The 13054-nt window shown below is 39.0% G+C and overlaps 1 protein-coding gene across 4 annotated transcripts in view; it reads left to right on the plus strand.

Annotated features, from left to right (window-relative positions):
- The window catches only part of LOC109830296 (acyl-coenzyme A thioesterase 13-like), a 5922-nt gene continuing 1095 nt past the window's right edge, over positions 8228-13054 (plus strand). For 3 of the 4 annotated variants that reach the window (XR_002244261.1, XR_002244262.1, XR_002244260.1), the window contains exons 1-3: positions 8228-8472; positions 8678-8821; positions 11492-11626. Coding sequence is in view for 1 of the 4 variants with exons in the window: in XM_020397522.1 (XP_020253111.1) it covers positions 8311-8472; positions 8678-8821; positions 11492-11563 (378 nt within the window). In the remaining 3 variants the exon portion in view is untranslated. Of the gene's footprint in view, positions 8473-8677; positions 8822-11491; positions 11743-13054 lie in introns of those variants that run through there. The other variant, XM_020397522.1, reaches the window with a different exon arrangement.

Raw genomic sequence — 13054 nt, forward strand, 5'->3', positions numbered from 1 at the left:
CGGTGACCCGCGCTAGCACGGGTCGGATGGCCCCCGTGGGTTCTACCACCGCCGACCCATCGCTAGCGCGCGGTTCTGACAGCCCCGACCCCCCTCGCTTGCGCGGGTCGGCCCAGCACCTCGTGTGCGGGTGTGAGTTATCCGCCTCACTTGTATTTTTTGGCACTTTGCGACTTTCCGGGACTTGTATTCTCCACCGTTTTGCGTATTTATCCGTCGTGTTGACTTGTATACTCTATGCAAGCTGATTGACGCGCGCGTGCTGATTGACGTGCGCGTGTTGACCGACGCGCATGAACTGATTGACGCGTGCGTGTTGGCCGACGCGTGCGAGATGGATTGACGTGGGCGAGCTGATTTGACGTGCGCGTGTTGACCAACGCGCGTGAGCTAATTGACGTGCGTGTGTTGACCGACGCGCACGAACTAACTGACGTGCGCGCGTTGACTGATGTGCGCAGCGGCCAATTGGATAATATTTCTTGACGCGTCCACTCTTAATTTCGAGCTGCGTGCGGGACCTTGTAGGCCATTTTAGATGCCTACAAAGTCTATTTTCTATGTTCCTTAAAGAAGAAGGCATTATAAAGCAATACATAATGCAATACACACCACAAAAAAATAACATTGCTGAAAGAAGGAATTGAACACTTATGGATATGGTGATAAGCATGATTAGTGATTCTAAACTGTCCTTGTCTTTTTAGAATGAAGCACTAAAAAGTACAGTATATATCTTAAATAGAATTCATCTAAGGCTATTCATAAATTTTTTTTGAGTTATGGAAAGTATGGAAACCTAGTTTAAGACATATACATGTTTGGGCTATCCAGTTGAAGTGAGGGTTTATAATGCACACCTTAAGATACTAGATTCAAGAACTAAAAGTGAATTTTTTCATTGGTTATTCATTAAACTCCAAAGAAAGTAAGTTCTATTGTACTTTGCACACTCCAAAAATAGTTGAAGATAGAAATGCTAAATTTTTTGAGGGTTTTGAGTCAAGTAGGAGTGAGTTTCCTCATAATGATGAGGTTGAAAAATTAAATATAATTCAACATCCAGGGAAGATGAATTGTTAGTTCTTCAAAGAAATTCACTAATTTTTAATGACGAACAACTAATTTAAGATGAACCACTCAGTGAGGATTTAACTCATAAAGAACTTCTTATCTAAAATATAGATAATTTGGATGACACATTGATAAGAAGATCTTCAAGAATAAGGAAAATAGCAATTTCTAGTATTATATAGTATATCTCCAAGAATCTAAATTTGATATCGGACCTAAGAATGATCCACAATTATTTTCACAAGTCATCAATGGGGAAAATTTTGATTTGTGGTATAATGTCATGAAAGAAGAGATAGAATCTGTAGCTAAAAATAAAGTTTGGGATCTCATTCAGCTACCTAAAGGTGATTCTATTATTGATTGTAAATTTATAAAACCAAACGAGACGCATTAGGTAAGGTCGAACAACATAAAGCTAGAGCTATAGTCAATGTTTCATTCAAAAGGAGAATATTGATTACCATGAAACATTTTTCCCGGACTCTAGAAAGGATTTTTTAGAGTCATTATGACTTTAGTAACTCATTGATTTAGAGTTACATCAAATGCACATGTAAACAACTTTCTTAAATATGGATCTTGAAGAGTAGGTATACATGAGGCAATCGAAGGGATATTTTGCTGATCAAAATGATCAAGCAGTTTGCAAGCTCAATAATTCTATATATGGACTAAAACAAGCATTCCGTCAATGGTATATTAAGTTTCACAATGTTGTAAACTCACATGAATTTATCCGAGAATACTTTATATATATATATATATAATATATATATATATATATATATATATATATATTATATATATATATTATATGAGTAAAAACTTGTGTCAACTTAGTGGACATCACTAAGTTTCTTAAGTCATTGTATTCCTCTCTTAGGGTTCATTTCTGTCCCACTGCTCGGTATTTGCCTTTTACCATTTTGTCAGGTCGTGTTCTATGCGTGTATGTTTGATCACTTGCATTGAGCTCATGCTGGATGATCCGCTCCGCTTGACGTTGATCTTATATATTCTAAAACCCCAACACACCAATTTATGGGCGCATCGCTGAAATCCGTCTCGTGGTTTGCATATTTACATCCACTCGTATTAATTTTAACGGTTTTTGAATGATAAAACTTTTTTACTTGCTCGCACAGAGCGCGTTCAAAACCACGACGGATTCACCCCAAAATTGGTGTGCGGGCTTTCTAGAATATGTAGATTCATTTTCAACGGAGCTGGATCATTCCACGCATTTGTTCCTTTAAGGGCTTCAAAATCCCCTCAAAAGTTTGATCATTTAATGGACTAAGAAACTTTATGGTGGACGTCCACTTTAAGTTGACACAAGTTTTACTCTATATATATATATATATATATATATATATATATATATATATATATATTATATATTAATATATATATATATATATATATTATATATATATATATATATATATATAATATATATTATATATATATATATATATATATATATTATATATATATATTATATGCCATTGTCGTAGAAAATTTATTATTTTGGTCTTATATGTAGATGATATATTACTTGCAAGAACTAATTTGGGTCTGTACATGAAACAAAGCATTTCCTTTTCCAAAATTTTGACATGAAAGACATGGGTGAAGCCTCTTATGTTATTGGCATAGAGATTCACAAAATAAGATCTTTAGGGACTTTGAAATTATCTCAAATGGCCTACGTCGAAAGAATTTTGAAAAGTTGTTGAATGCAAGACTGTGCTCCTAAAGAACCACCCATTGTGAAAGGAGATAAGTTTAGTTTGGACCAATATCCAAAGAACATTTTGGAATAAAGCGCAAATGAAAGGCATGTTGGCCTTCTTGTTTTGATGATGTTTAACAAACAATTTATCACTAATGTTGTTTGTCTAGTATTTGTATTTTCCTATGTATTGTAGACAAACAACGTCATTGGAGGGTGGATGGATTGCGCCATAACGATCATATCCAATGACGAACTAAGCAGACCCGAACTCCATTGCCCCGAGCTTCTACTGCGAACTGAAGCTCTCCAGCAACCTCATTCAAACGGTCCAAGGGAAGCAGACTCGACCCGAGCATCGAGCGAAGCGTCCTATAGCCACCTAAAGTCCCCACACAAAAACAAAGAGGGCCTTCCCTCTGCTTCTGTTGTAAACATTTGATTTGTTAGTTTGTAATAAGCTTTCTTATAAATACAAACGAAACTCCTTTCTTCGGAAGAATCAAATTTTCACCCTACAAGAAGCAGTTTATACTCGTATACTCTTCGGAGTGTCGAGAAGCAGTTTATACTCGTATACTCTTCGGAGTTTGGGGAAAACAGTTTATACTCGTGTATCCCATGGAGTATTGGGTCGTCTTTATTTGGCTTGTTTCACCATTATGACGCCAGAGTCAATTAATGCTTGGATCTTATTTTTGAGTCCAAAGCAAATATTGGTGGGATGAAGAATCCTTCTGTGGTATGCACAGTAGTTTGGATCTGTAATCATCTTAGCACTCTCCTGATCTTTAATAGGCGGTAGCTCGATTTTGTCGTTGGCGAGGAGGTATTTCAAGATGGCTGGAGCTTCATCATCTTCGAAAGAACACTCCTTTTGAAACCTCGGATCGGGAGTAGCGTTCTCAGTGATTGCAGATGTCATCGGTCGGCTTCTCTCAGCTTTCTTTCTTTTAAGAAAGTGTTCAGCTTGTTCACCGCGCATTTTCAAATCTTTTCAAGTTTCTGATGATACGACCCCCAGGACTTCCAGTACATCGATGGAGAGATTATTGTGGCATGTTTGCAGGATGAACTCCTCTGTAACAGGATCTCTGCAATTCATTGCCATGTTACGGAAGCGCTTGACAAAATTGTCGACTGACTCTCCATCTTTTTGCTTTTCATCCAAAAGGGTTCCGATTGACACTTCGTTGTCATCATCGAAGAAATTGCTGAGGAATAAACTTTTCATGTCATCCCAGCAATTAATGCTTCCTGGCTTGAGACGTCGGTACCAATCGAAGGCGGGCCCACGAAGGGTGCTAACGAATGACCGGACCATCAAAGCCTTATTTCCAGAGATCATGTCCAAATGAGACTTGAAATAAATCAAGTGCTGAGTAGGCGAGCTCTTCCCGTCAAACGGTGTGAAGTTAATCATGTTGAATTTTACCGGGTACGGTATTGAATTCCATTCTCTTGGATAGGGACATGGAATACCCGTCTTTTTCACTTCTTGAGCCGTCATCAAAGCGTTGATTTTGTTTTCAAGCTCTTTCATTTTCCCTTTATCGTCCATGTCTTCATTCGAAGGACGTTGAGGAGAATGAGTTAGACCACCCCCTGTGAGAGGTGCTATTGAACCACTCCCAATCTCGTTATTGGGAGAATCCGTTAGACCACCCCCAGTGTTATTGTCATTGGGAGGTGTATCAGCCATAATGACTTCATCCACTTCTGGATCACTGTCATCTACAACATTCTGAATGTGGCGGCTGGATTCAGCTCGCTGACTGGACTCAAGAGGTTGAGGTTGTTGAGTTAGCAATTCTTTCATTTGTTGAATAGCCAACTCCATCTCTGTCTTCATCTCAGCTCTAATTTCTTCACGTTGCTTCGCTAGAGCTTCTTGAAGCATTTGAGCAAATTGATCAGAGGTGATCGTGAGTACTTCTCTGGTTTGTCCCGTGCTAGACATTGTATCATCAGAAGCGATTGCAGAACAAGTGTCCGAGAATTCATCCTCCGAGGACATTCCTTCTTGCATTCTCTTGTAATCTCTGCGTCGGATGGCTCCTAATTGGAGTCGAGATATCCTTTGAGCAATTCTTGGATTGACTTTTTCTCTCGGGGAAAAGTCGGGATTTGAGTCACTTGAATGCTGCTTAGACTTTCTTTTATCAGCCACGTTGATGGTGACTTCAGGGAATTCATCATCTTTGGCAGCTGATTTTCTCTTGCGGAAATGTCTCGGCTTAGGCTTCGACATTTCAGTAGAAAGTCTCTGGAATACCGAGACTCTTCGTGAGATGGCTTCTTGTTTGAAACAGTCACATTCTGATAGCATTGCTCTAATGAGTCGCGCACAGGAACAATGAGAGTTCATTTCCCGGACAGTTCTCTTTCGAGTCTTGTTCATACCTCCAGCTTGATAGTATGATTCATCGGTATGATTGCCGGAAAATTTTATCGTCTGTTGGTATGACCCCCCAGGTATAACGATGTCTTTTGACAAACATGTTTTCTTCTGAGGATGTAAAACCTTGTTGGCATTCTCAGGACAACCTATTATTGTCTTTGAACGATCCAAGGTTATGTCGGGAGTCACACGTTTAGAACCACCCCCTTGTGGGCATGAAATCTTAACGGGCTCCGAATGCTGATTTTGCACAACTCCAGACTTTGGACTCCAAACTTTGCAGGGTTTTGGTGGTTCTTTGGCCACCGTTTCCTTATTTCTTTCTCGTCTTTGTTGTAAGAGAGAACGTGCATGAGCAGTGTTTGCACGACGCTTTTGTATTCGTTCTTTGAGGGTCGAACGAGCCCTTTTGACAAAAGTCCATTCATCCGTCATTAGTTTAGTAGAGATATGAGTGGTTGGTCGTTGAGACAACTGTACCACTCGATGCCTCCTCGATTCTAAGTCCACATAATAACGAACTCCATCGGTTTGTTCCAAGGCCTTAGCCAATTGACGAGCGCGGCGTTGGCGTCGCCTCTGACGAGCCCTCTTCGTCAGAGTTGGCGAACTTCGATCGAATGACTCCTTAATTGGGAAGGAATGATCATGAGCAGAGCTTCCGACCTTAAGGGTTGCCAGAATAATGTTGCGAGGCATGACCTCAACAACTATTGGATGAGAGGCTTCACTTTTAGCCTTCTTTGGCGTATAGGTCTTCTTCAATGATGATATCCTCTTGTACTTACGTGATAATGAAGATCTTGAAGAGGACGATGAGATATATTCCTCAAACTTGGTTTGGTCGAATTCATACTCGACCATGGATTCAACCGGTACCTTGATTGGCTGCGACACGACGGTCTCGGCAGCGAGACCGTTGGCTCCCACTGTGGTCGCCAGGTTGTTTGCGTCAAAAGTTGGTTTTGCTGTAGAATTCATTATATCTACGGTCGATTGTAATAAATTTTACACAACAAATAGAAAATTACAACTTTTTAGAAACAAACGCAGGATCGTTGTTTGGATCGCTGCTTGCGTGGGATCTTTGCCTGTGCCGGGAGCGCTTTGACTTGTGGACCACCAAATCACAGATTCTGATTGAATCGTGAGGGGTTTAATGATTCTTCCTTCGTTTATCGAAGTGAGAATTGAAAACGATATCTTATCAAAGTAAGATAGCCGTTCTTCTTAAGATCAAGTCAAAGCTCGAATCTCAAGGAATGGCCGGAAACTCAGGAACTCTGCTCTCTCTGCTCTGAAGTGCTCAAAATGATCAGCCCCCTTCAAAAATGGCCTTCGGGGGGTATTTATAACCCCTAGGAACAGTTGGCGGAAAACAAGCTCGCGAGACAGCATTTGCTGTCTCGGCTGCCGAGACAGTGTTTGCTGTCTCGGCGGGCGAGACAGTGTTTGCTGTCTCGGCCCGCGAGACAGTAAATGCTGTCTCGGAAATGGTGCATTTTGTTTGCTTCACTGGTCCTTGTTCTGCTGTTATTGTGATGTCGAGATTTCACCTTGTTTGTTAGGTCCAAGTTTACATTTTTCTTCAATTAGCGTGTTTTTCAGAGCCTAATAATCCGACAGAGAGATCCTCAAGATCCGTTAATATGAAGGTTACGGGTTGGTTGTTAAGGTTATACGTGTTGCTTGTTAAGGTTACGGGTTGCTTGTTAAGGTTACGCGTTTGTTGTTAAGGTTGCGGGTTGGTTGTTAAGATTACGGGTTGGTTGTTAAGGTTATATGGTTTGCTTGTTAAGGTTATGTGTTGATTGTTAAACAAGCAACCCGTAACCTTAACAATCAACCCGTATAACGTTAACACCAATCCGTAACCTTAACAAGTAATCCATAACCTTAACAACCAACGCGTAGTCTTAACAACCAACCCGTAACCTTAACAAGCAACATGTATAACCTTAACAACCAATACGTAACCTTAACAACAAACGCGTAACATTAACAACCAACATATAACCTTAACAACCAATGTAGGACATTCTAATGAGGGAGTAATTTTAACAAGCAACCGGTATATTTTTATTTGGGTTATTTTAAAGTTTTTTGGTGGCAATAGTTTTAGCGTTGGTAATTAGTAACATGCCCGCACCCATCATCATGACCATCATCATCAACTTTCTCCTCATTGGCGCTCATCTCTTTCGCCAAAACCTCATCAAAATCAATCTTTTTACTCTTCAACCCACTCTTCTACTTGCTGTTGGCCTCCTTCGATTCAAGGGTCTCTTCAAAGGCATCGAGGATGGGGTGGATGACATGGCGGTTGGGTGAGGCATCCCAACGAGCCCAGAAGCTCTTGTAGCATCCAAAGCAGGAGCAGCCAAGGTCAGGGGGCATGGTTGTAATTACTATCAATCTTGTCCTTCTTCTTCTTATTATTGTTCTTGGGTTGGGCGAGTCCTCCCGCACGCTCCCACGCTCCCACGAACAGGTCCTCCCACGCTCCCACACTCCCATGAACATGTCCTCCCGCACGCTCCCACGCTCCCATGAAACCCACCGCGCAGAGAATCATGAACCAGTAAAACCTCAGTCGCTCGTTTCCGTCGGCTATGCAGCGCTCATCGTCGGAGTTTCGCTCGGCCCTCGAGCGGACGATCTCTCTGTACTCCTCGAACCGCGCCAGGTTTTCTCTGTGTTGTGGATCTTGAGGATGCTATGGATGGCCGCAGCGACGGTGGCAGAGAAGGCGAGGATGGCAGGAGGAGGGTGGTGGCGACGGGTGGAGAGGTGGGGGAGGGAGGAGAGAGAGCAGAGGGATTGCAGGGTTAGAGAGAGAGAGAGAGAATGTGTATTATAGTCTTTCCCTGTGTGAAATTCATTGGGCTTTGTGTTTTGGGAGCTCAGAGAACAAAAAATTTACTTTTGGGGGTAAAACACCCGTTGAAAAAGTCTTGAGGATGGAAAGCTTGTTTTCATTCGTTTTGGGGGCTGAAAGCATTTTTCCTTAAAAAAAAATCAATCTTTGTTCTCACCAGTCACCACCTCATAATCTTCTCTCTCTGCTCTTTTTCTTTTTTACTTTTTTCAGAGCGCCATGGATTTGGAGTCAGTAAAGAAATCTCTTGAAGACAAATCCACCTCCTTCGATCCTCTCCATCGCAACCTCTACAACTCCTTCATCCTCAACGCCCTCCGCGTCGACCTCGTCGAGCCCCACCGCGTTCTCTGCTCTCTCACCGTCATCCCTCGCCTCCGCGTAAATCTCAAAACCCTAGGTTTTTTTAGTCAGTCTGGTAGAATTCGTGGTTAGGTTAGCAAATGTCTATGTAAATTTTGCAAATATGTTGATTTTAGGTGAAATAATAATCTCTTCTTGTTTTTTTTTTTGCATTACAAAACCCTAGATTTGAATATGGGACTGTTACCTGTTTCGTTTTGCCTAATTGTTGGTTGGTTGATAGAATGATGGCAATTATTTGCACGGCGGAGTGATTGCGACGCTGGTGGATTTGGTTGGATCGGCGGTGTTCTTTGCTGCTGGGCACTCGACGAGCGGGGTTTCTTTGGAGTTGAATGTTTCTCATTTTGATGCCGCCTTTGTTGGTGTGAGTATTAAAACCCACCGTGTTATGTGCTCTTAAGTCCAAATTTTATGTTCAATATGGAAATTTAATGGTTTTATAAACAGTTGTTGTCTTCATGAGCGTTAGAGGTGTAGGTAGAAGACGAGGTAATAATGAGAAAACAGAAAAACTGACTGCATGTACTCTCATTTGGAGTTAAATGACAGATCCAATTTGAGGTAATTAATTAGTTTCTGAGGACTTATTTTATAGTATCATGTTTTGGGAGAGTTTTTTTTTTTTTTTATAAAATAGATGACATTTGGAAACCAACATCTCAAAAACCCTTTCCTGTGACGATTCGGATCTGTCGATTTTAGTTTGATGTGTATGTGGGAGACTGAAGTAAAATCAGTACGGGTGACAGTCTTCAGTCATGGAAATTTATTGTATTGAATATTTTGATTTAGATCCGAGTCTTGAGTTTTGGCCAAAATAATTTTTGAATGTCATATAGATTTCCAATGCTGCAATTGTACTTTCAGGGTATATTAGGTTGCAGAAAGCGGAGCATTTTGGCATAGGTATCACATGCCGAAGCTCTCATCAAGTATCCTTAAAACATATTTCATAGGCTTATTCCTAGATTTCAGTTATTGACATACTGTAATCTGTCACCAGGAGGTGTTACAAAATAAAATGAATTACTGAAGTCTCAAATCTAGAAAATAAAAACAAAACTCATGAATTTCCGGAAGGCTCAGTTTAACTCAAATATTAGTATACTTTCCTCTTCATCTTAAGAAATGAATAAACTCGTAAACTAAGCCTTATAACCACTTGATTTGCCTATATTAGCACGTTCTTAATAATATGAGACCATGTTATATAATATGAATAAGGAACTGTTGTGTGCAGTTACTGTAGATATAAAGAATTATCTCAGTTATAACTCACATTTTTTGCACTCACGACTTTAGTGTTAGTCTGTTTGTCTGCTGGCAAAATTTATGAATAAGAGAAGCAACTAAAATGATCCCCCTCGTGTTTTCGGCTGAACTTTTCAGGCCAGAATCATTTTCCTGGTTCTAGTATATTCTTAATCTGATAAGCTCTTCCCGGGCATTTTTTTCTCTCCCTTTAGTTCCTCCTCTCTATTTCTATCAATTGGAAACTGATATATATTCCTTTATTTTCCACGAATTTTAACTGTTATGTGTTTGAGGTCAATGGTTCAGTGTGGTTATCATATGAACTTGTGTTTGCAGTAAAGGACCATACCTTGTTTAAGCCATGCGATAAATATCTCAAGTTCGTAAGGTTTTTCTTAGTGAAAATATTGTAATTGTTCTACTCTTGCATTGATACCCAAACTTGTGGATATGATTTGGTTACCATGAAGTTATTTGATGACTTATTTTTTAACTACTGTTTGAATAACAAGTGGTGAGTTGTCCACCAAAAAAAAGCAAAATAGCTAGCAAAATGTACGTGTTTTGGGTACCTTTTAACCCTTTTCAAGTTTAATGAATCATGCTTGAACTTGTTATTTTATTTTATTTTGTTTATATATATAAGTATATTATATAATCTATATATTATATATATAAACTTATGGCAATTTAAGTTTGGAGTTTCCATTTTTAAGTTTCTTTAGGTCATTGATGATTCACTTTGATTGACTTACATTTTTGTTTGGGATGATCCGTTCCGTTAAACTTGATCTAGTATATTCTAAAACCCCAACACATCAATAGTGAACCCGTCGTTGGTTTTACCAGTCCGTCGAGCCATGTAAAAAGTCTATTCATCGAAACTTTAAATTGATATGATGTGGATGAATTTGGTCAAAACCACGAACGGTTCACCGGTAGAATTGTTTGGTGTGTTTGAGTTTTAGAATAATGTAATCAACTTCAACAACATCATCACCATTACTACAATCAAATGATCATTCAATGGCTAGAAACTTAGATGTCCACTTCAAGGTTGACCAAGAAGTTTTCATCATTTTTATAGAGAAACTTATGTTCAACTTTAAGTGCCGACCATTCCACGAAAGTTTCTATCCATTTGATGAAAAGTCTCCTTCATTTATATGTACAGATCTCTAGTATATCAATGATAAAACTTTTATTCCAACTTAAGTTGACGTAAGTTTTTCTAATATATATATAAACTCCTATTAACTTAAGTTAATTGTCCCCAAACTTCCTAGTCACTCATCCTTAATTGAATATAAAAATCTTTTTCATATATGCAAGGATAAAGTCCCCTATCAAGGTATAAGCTGACTAACAAAGTTTGCGTGGGATTAACTTTTTTTGCTATTTCCACTTAAGTTACATGAAGTTTTTTTGTCTCTTCTCTCTCTCATCTCTCTTCGTCTCTATAGACTATATATATCCCTATATATATTTTGTTTTTTATGTTGTTTGTGTTGTTGTTGTGTTTTTGTTTATAATGGTGTGGGTAATATATATTATACACACACACACACACAGCACACACACACACACAGTCTAATACATATATGACAGTAGAAGTTTAGAAAACTAAGTTAGTTGATTCTTGAATTCTGAATTGGATATGGATTTTTCCCGCCCCCCCTCCTCCTCCTTTTCCTGTGCAATTGGATACTTTGGGGACATTATACAGTTACTCTTTCCCTAATACTGGAATTTAGTTTTGGATTGTTCATTATTTAACAGGGATGAAATTTTGAGATTGAGGCCAAGCTTTTACACGGCGGAAAGGCAGCTGGGGTCACTTCGGTGGAAATAAGGAAGAAGAAGACTGGAAAGTTAATAGCACAGGGGCGCCATACTAAATACCTTGCTGTATCTAGTAAGTTGTGATATATTGTATTCACGCTTCCTCAGAGATTGAAACATATCAGCATTGACATTTGTATTGTACAACTTCATAATCACATTTAGAATAAAATGATTTGTATAGGCCTACGTAACTGTGTCTTTAATGGATGTGAATACTATGTCCTCATATCATTTTGTGATAAATATACTGAATTGAGAATCCCTAAGAGATCATAGAGCTACAGAAAGTCCTTCTAGATCCACACTAGCTACATTTTATTCAAAATCAACCAAACAAGGAGAAGGAGCAACCAGAAGAATTAGAAGAGACTAATTGAGTTAGGATATTAGAAAAGAGCAGAATGGGAAATTAGTTTTGTTCAAGTCATATTTAAGCTTCCATGAAAAATTAAAGGGCAATGAGCCTTCCACTGTCTTCATACATTAGACCAAGTTCTTTTTCCACACATCTAATAAATTAACTTTGGTCAGTCCCAGTCTAGGGTCTGTAATGCAGGCGAATCCCCTTGAGTATGTCTTTTCTGTGGAGTCTTAGGCTCTTAGCTTAATGATCCATCTACAAGCTACATTTGCAATTTGATAACCCATTATTGATAGTACGACAATAGATGTGATGAAGAGACCATTATTGCATAAATCTTGATACTACATTGTAGTTGACTTTATTATTGTCATATTGATGACGTTGGTAAGTAGAAGTGTGGGGAGGAAAATGAAATGATCTCACCAGGATATTTTCATAGTAAAATCATGAGTATAAGCAGAAAATTATTTTAATTTTCATCTTTAAATATGAGTAAGCATAAAACCTTATCATAAAAATTGATATTTAAAACGTTATACAATAAGCTTTCATGCACCAAACGCTCCAAAATCCCAGACAAAGCTTTCTTATGTTATTTGCATTCTATAATTTATTGCTCATTCTTTCCAAGTTGTTCAAAGGAGAAGGCTGAGGGTAGTTTTTCAAAGCAGTTTTACGTGCTTCTTTTTCTTCTTTCTGGGTAACAACATCCTAATATACTTCCTCAATAATTCTAGCCCCTGGCAACAAAAAAAACCGAAGTGCATGTTTTGCTATAGGAGTTCCTTTTATCTCTTCAACATTGAGTGTAGTAACGAAGTCATTTCCAGCAGCTACCACAGTGACCCAGGTAACAACTGGTGGAAGAACTCCTGAAAGTTGGTTATGTGAGAGCATTGATAGAGTTAGATTTTGTGTTATGCTCAAAGTGTAAGGAACTTTACTCGTGAAGTTGTGTCACCAATCAGGAATCTGCAGATTGTTCAAAATAGTCTGAGCCGGAAGATATAGGTCCATTGACGAGATTGCAGCTGAGGTGAAGTGTTGAGAAATAGAACTGCATTAGCAAGTAACACTCAGAATTATATTTACAATTTTTGGTTAGCAACATCGTAACTAGGAAAGGTAAGTAAC

The sequence above is a fragment of the Asparagus officinalis genome, chromosome 2 (genome assembly GCF_001876935.1).
Source record: "Asparagus officinalis chromosome 2, Aspof.V1, whole genome shotgun sequence".
Lineage (NCBI taxonomy): Eukaryota > Viridiplantae > Streptophyta > Magnoliopsida > Asparagales > Asparagaceae > Asparagus > Asparagus officinalis.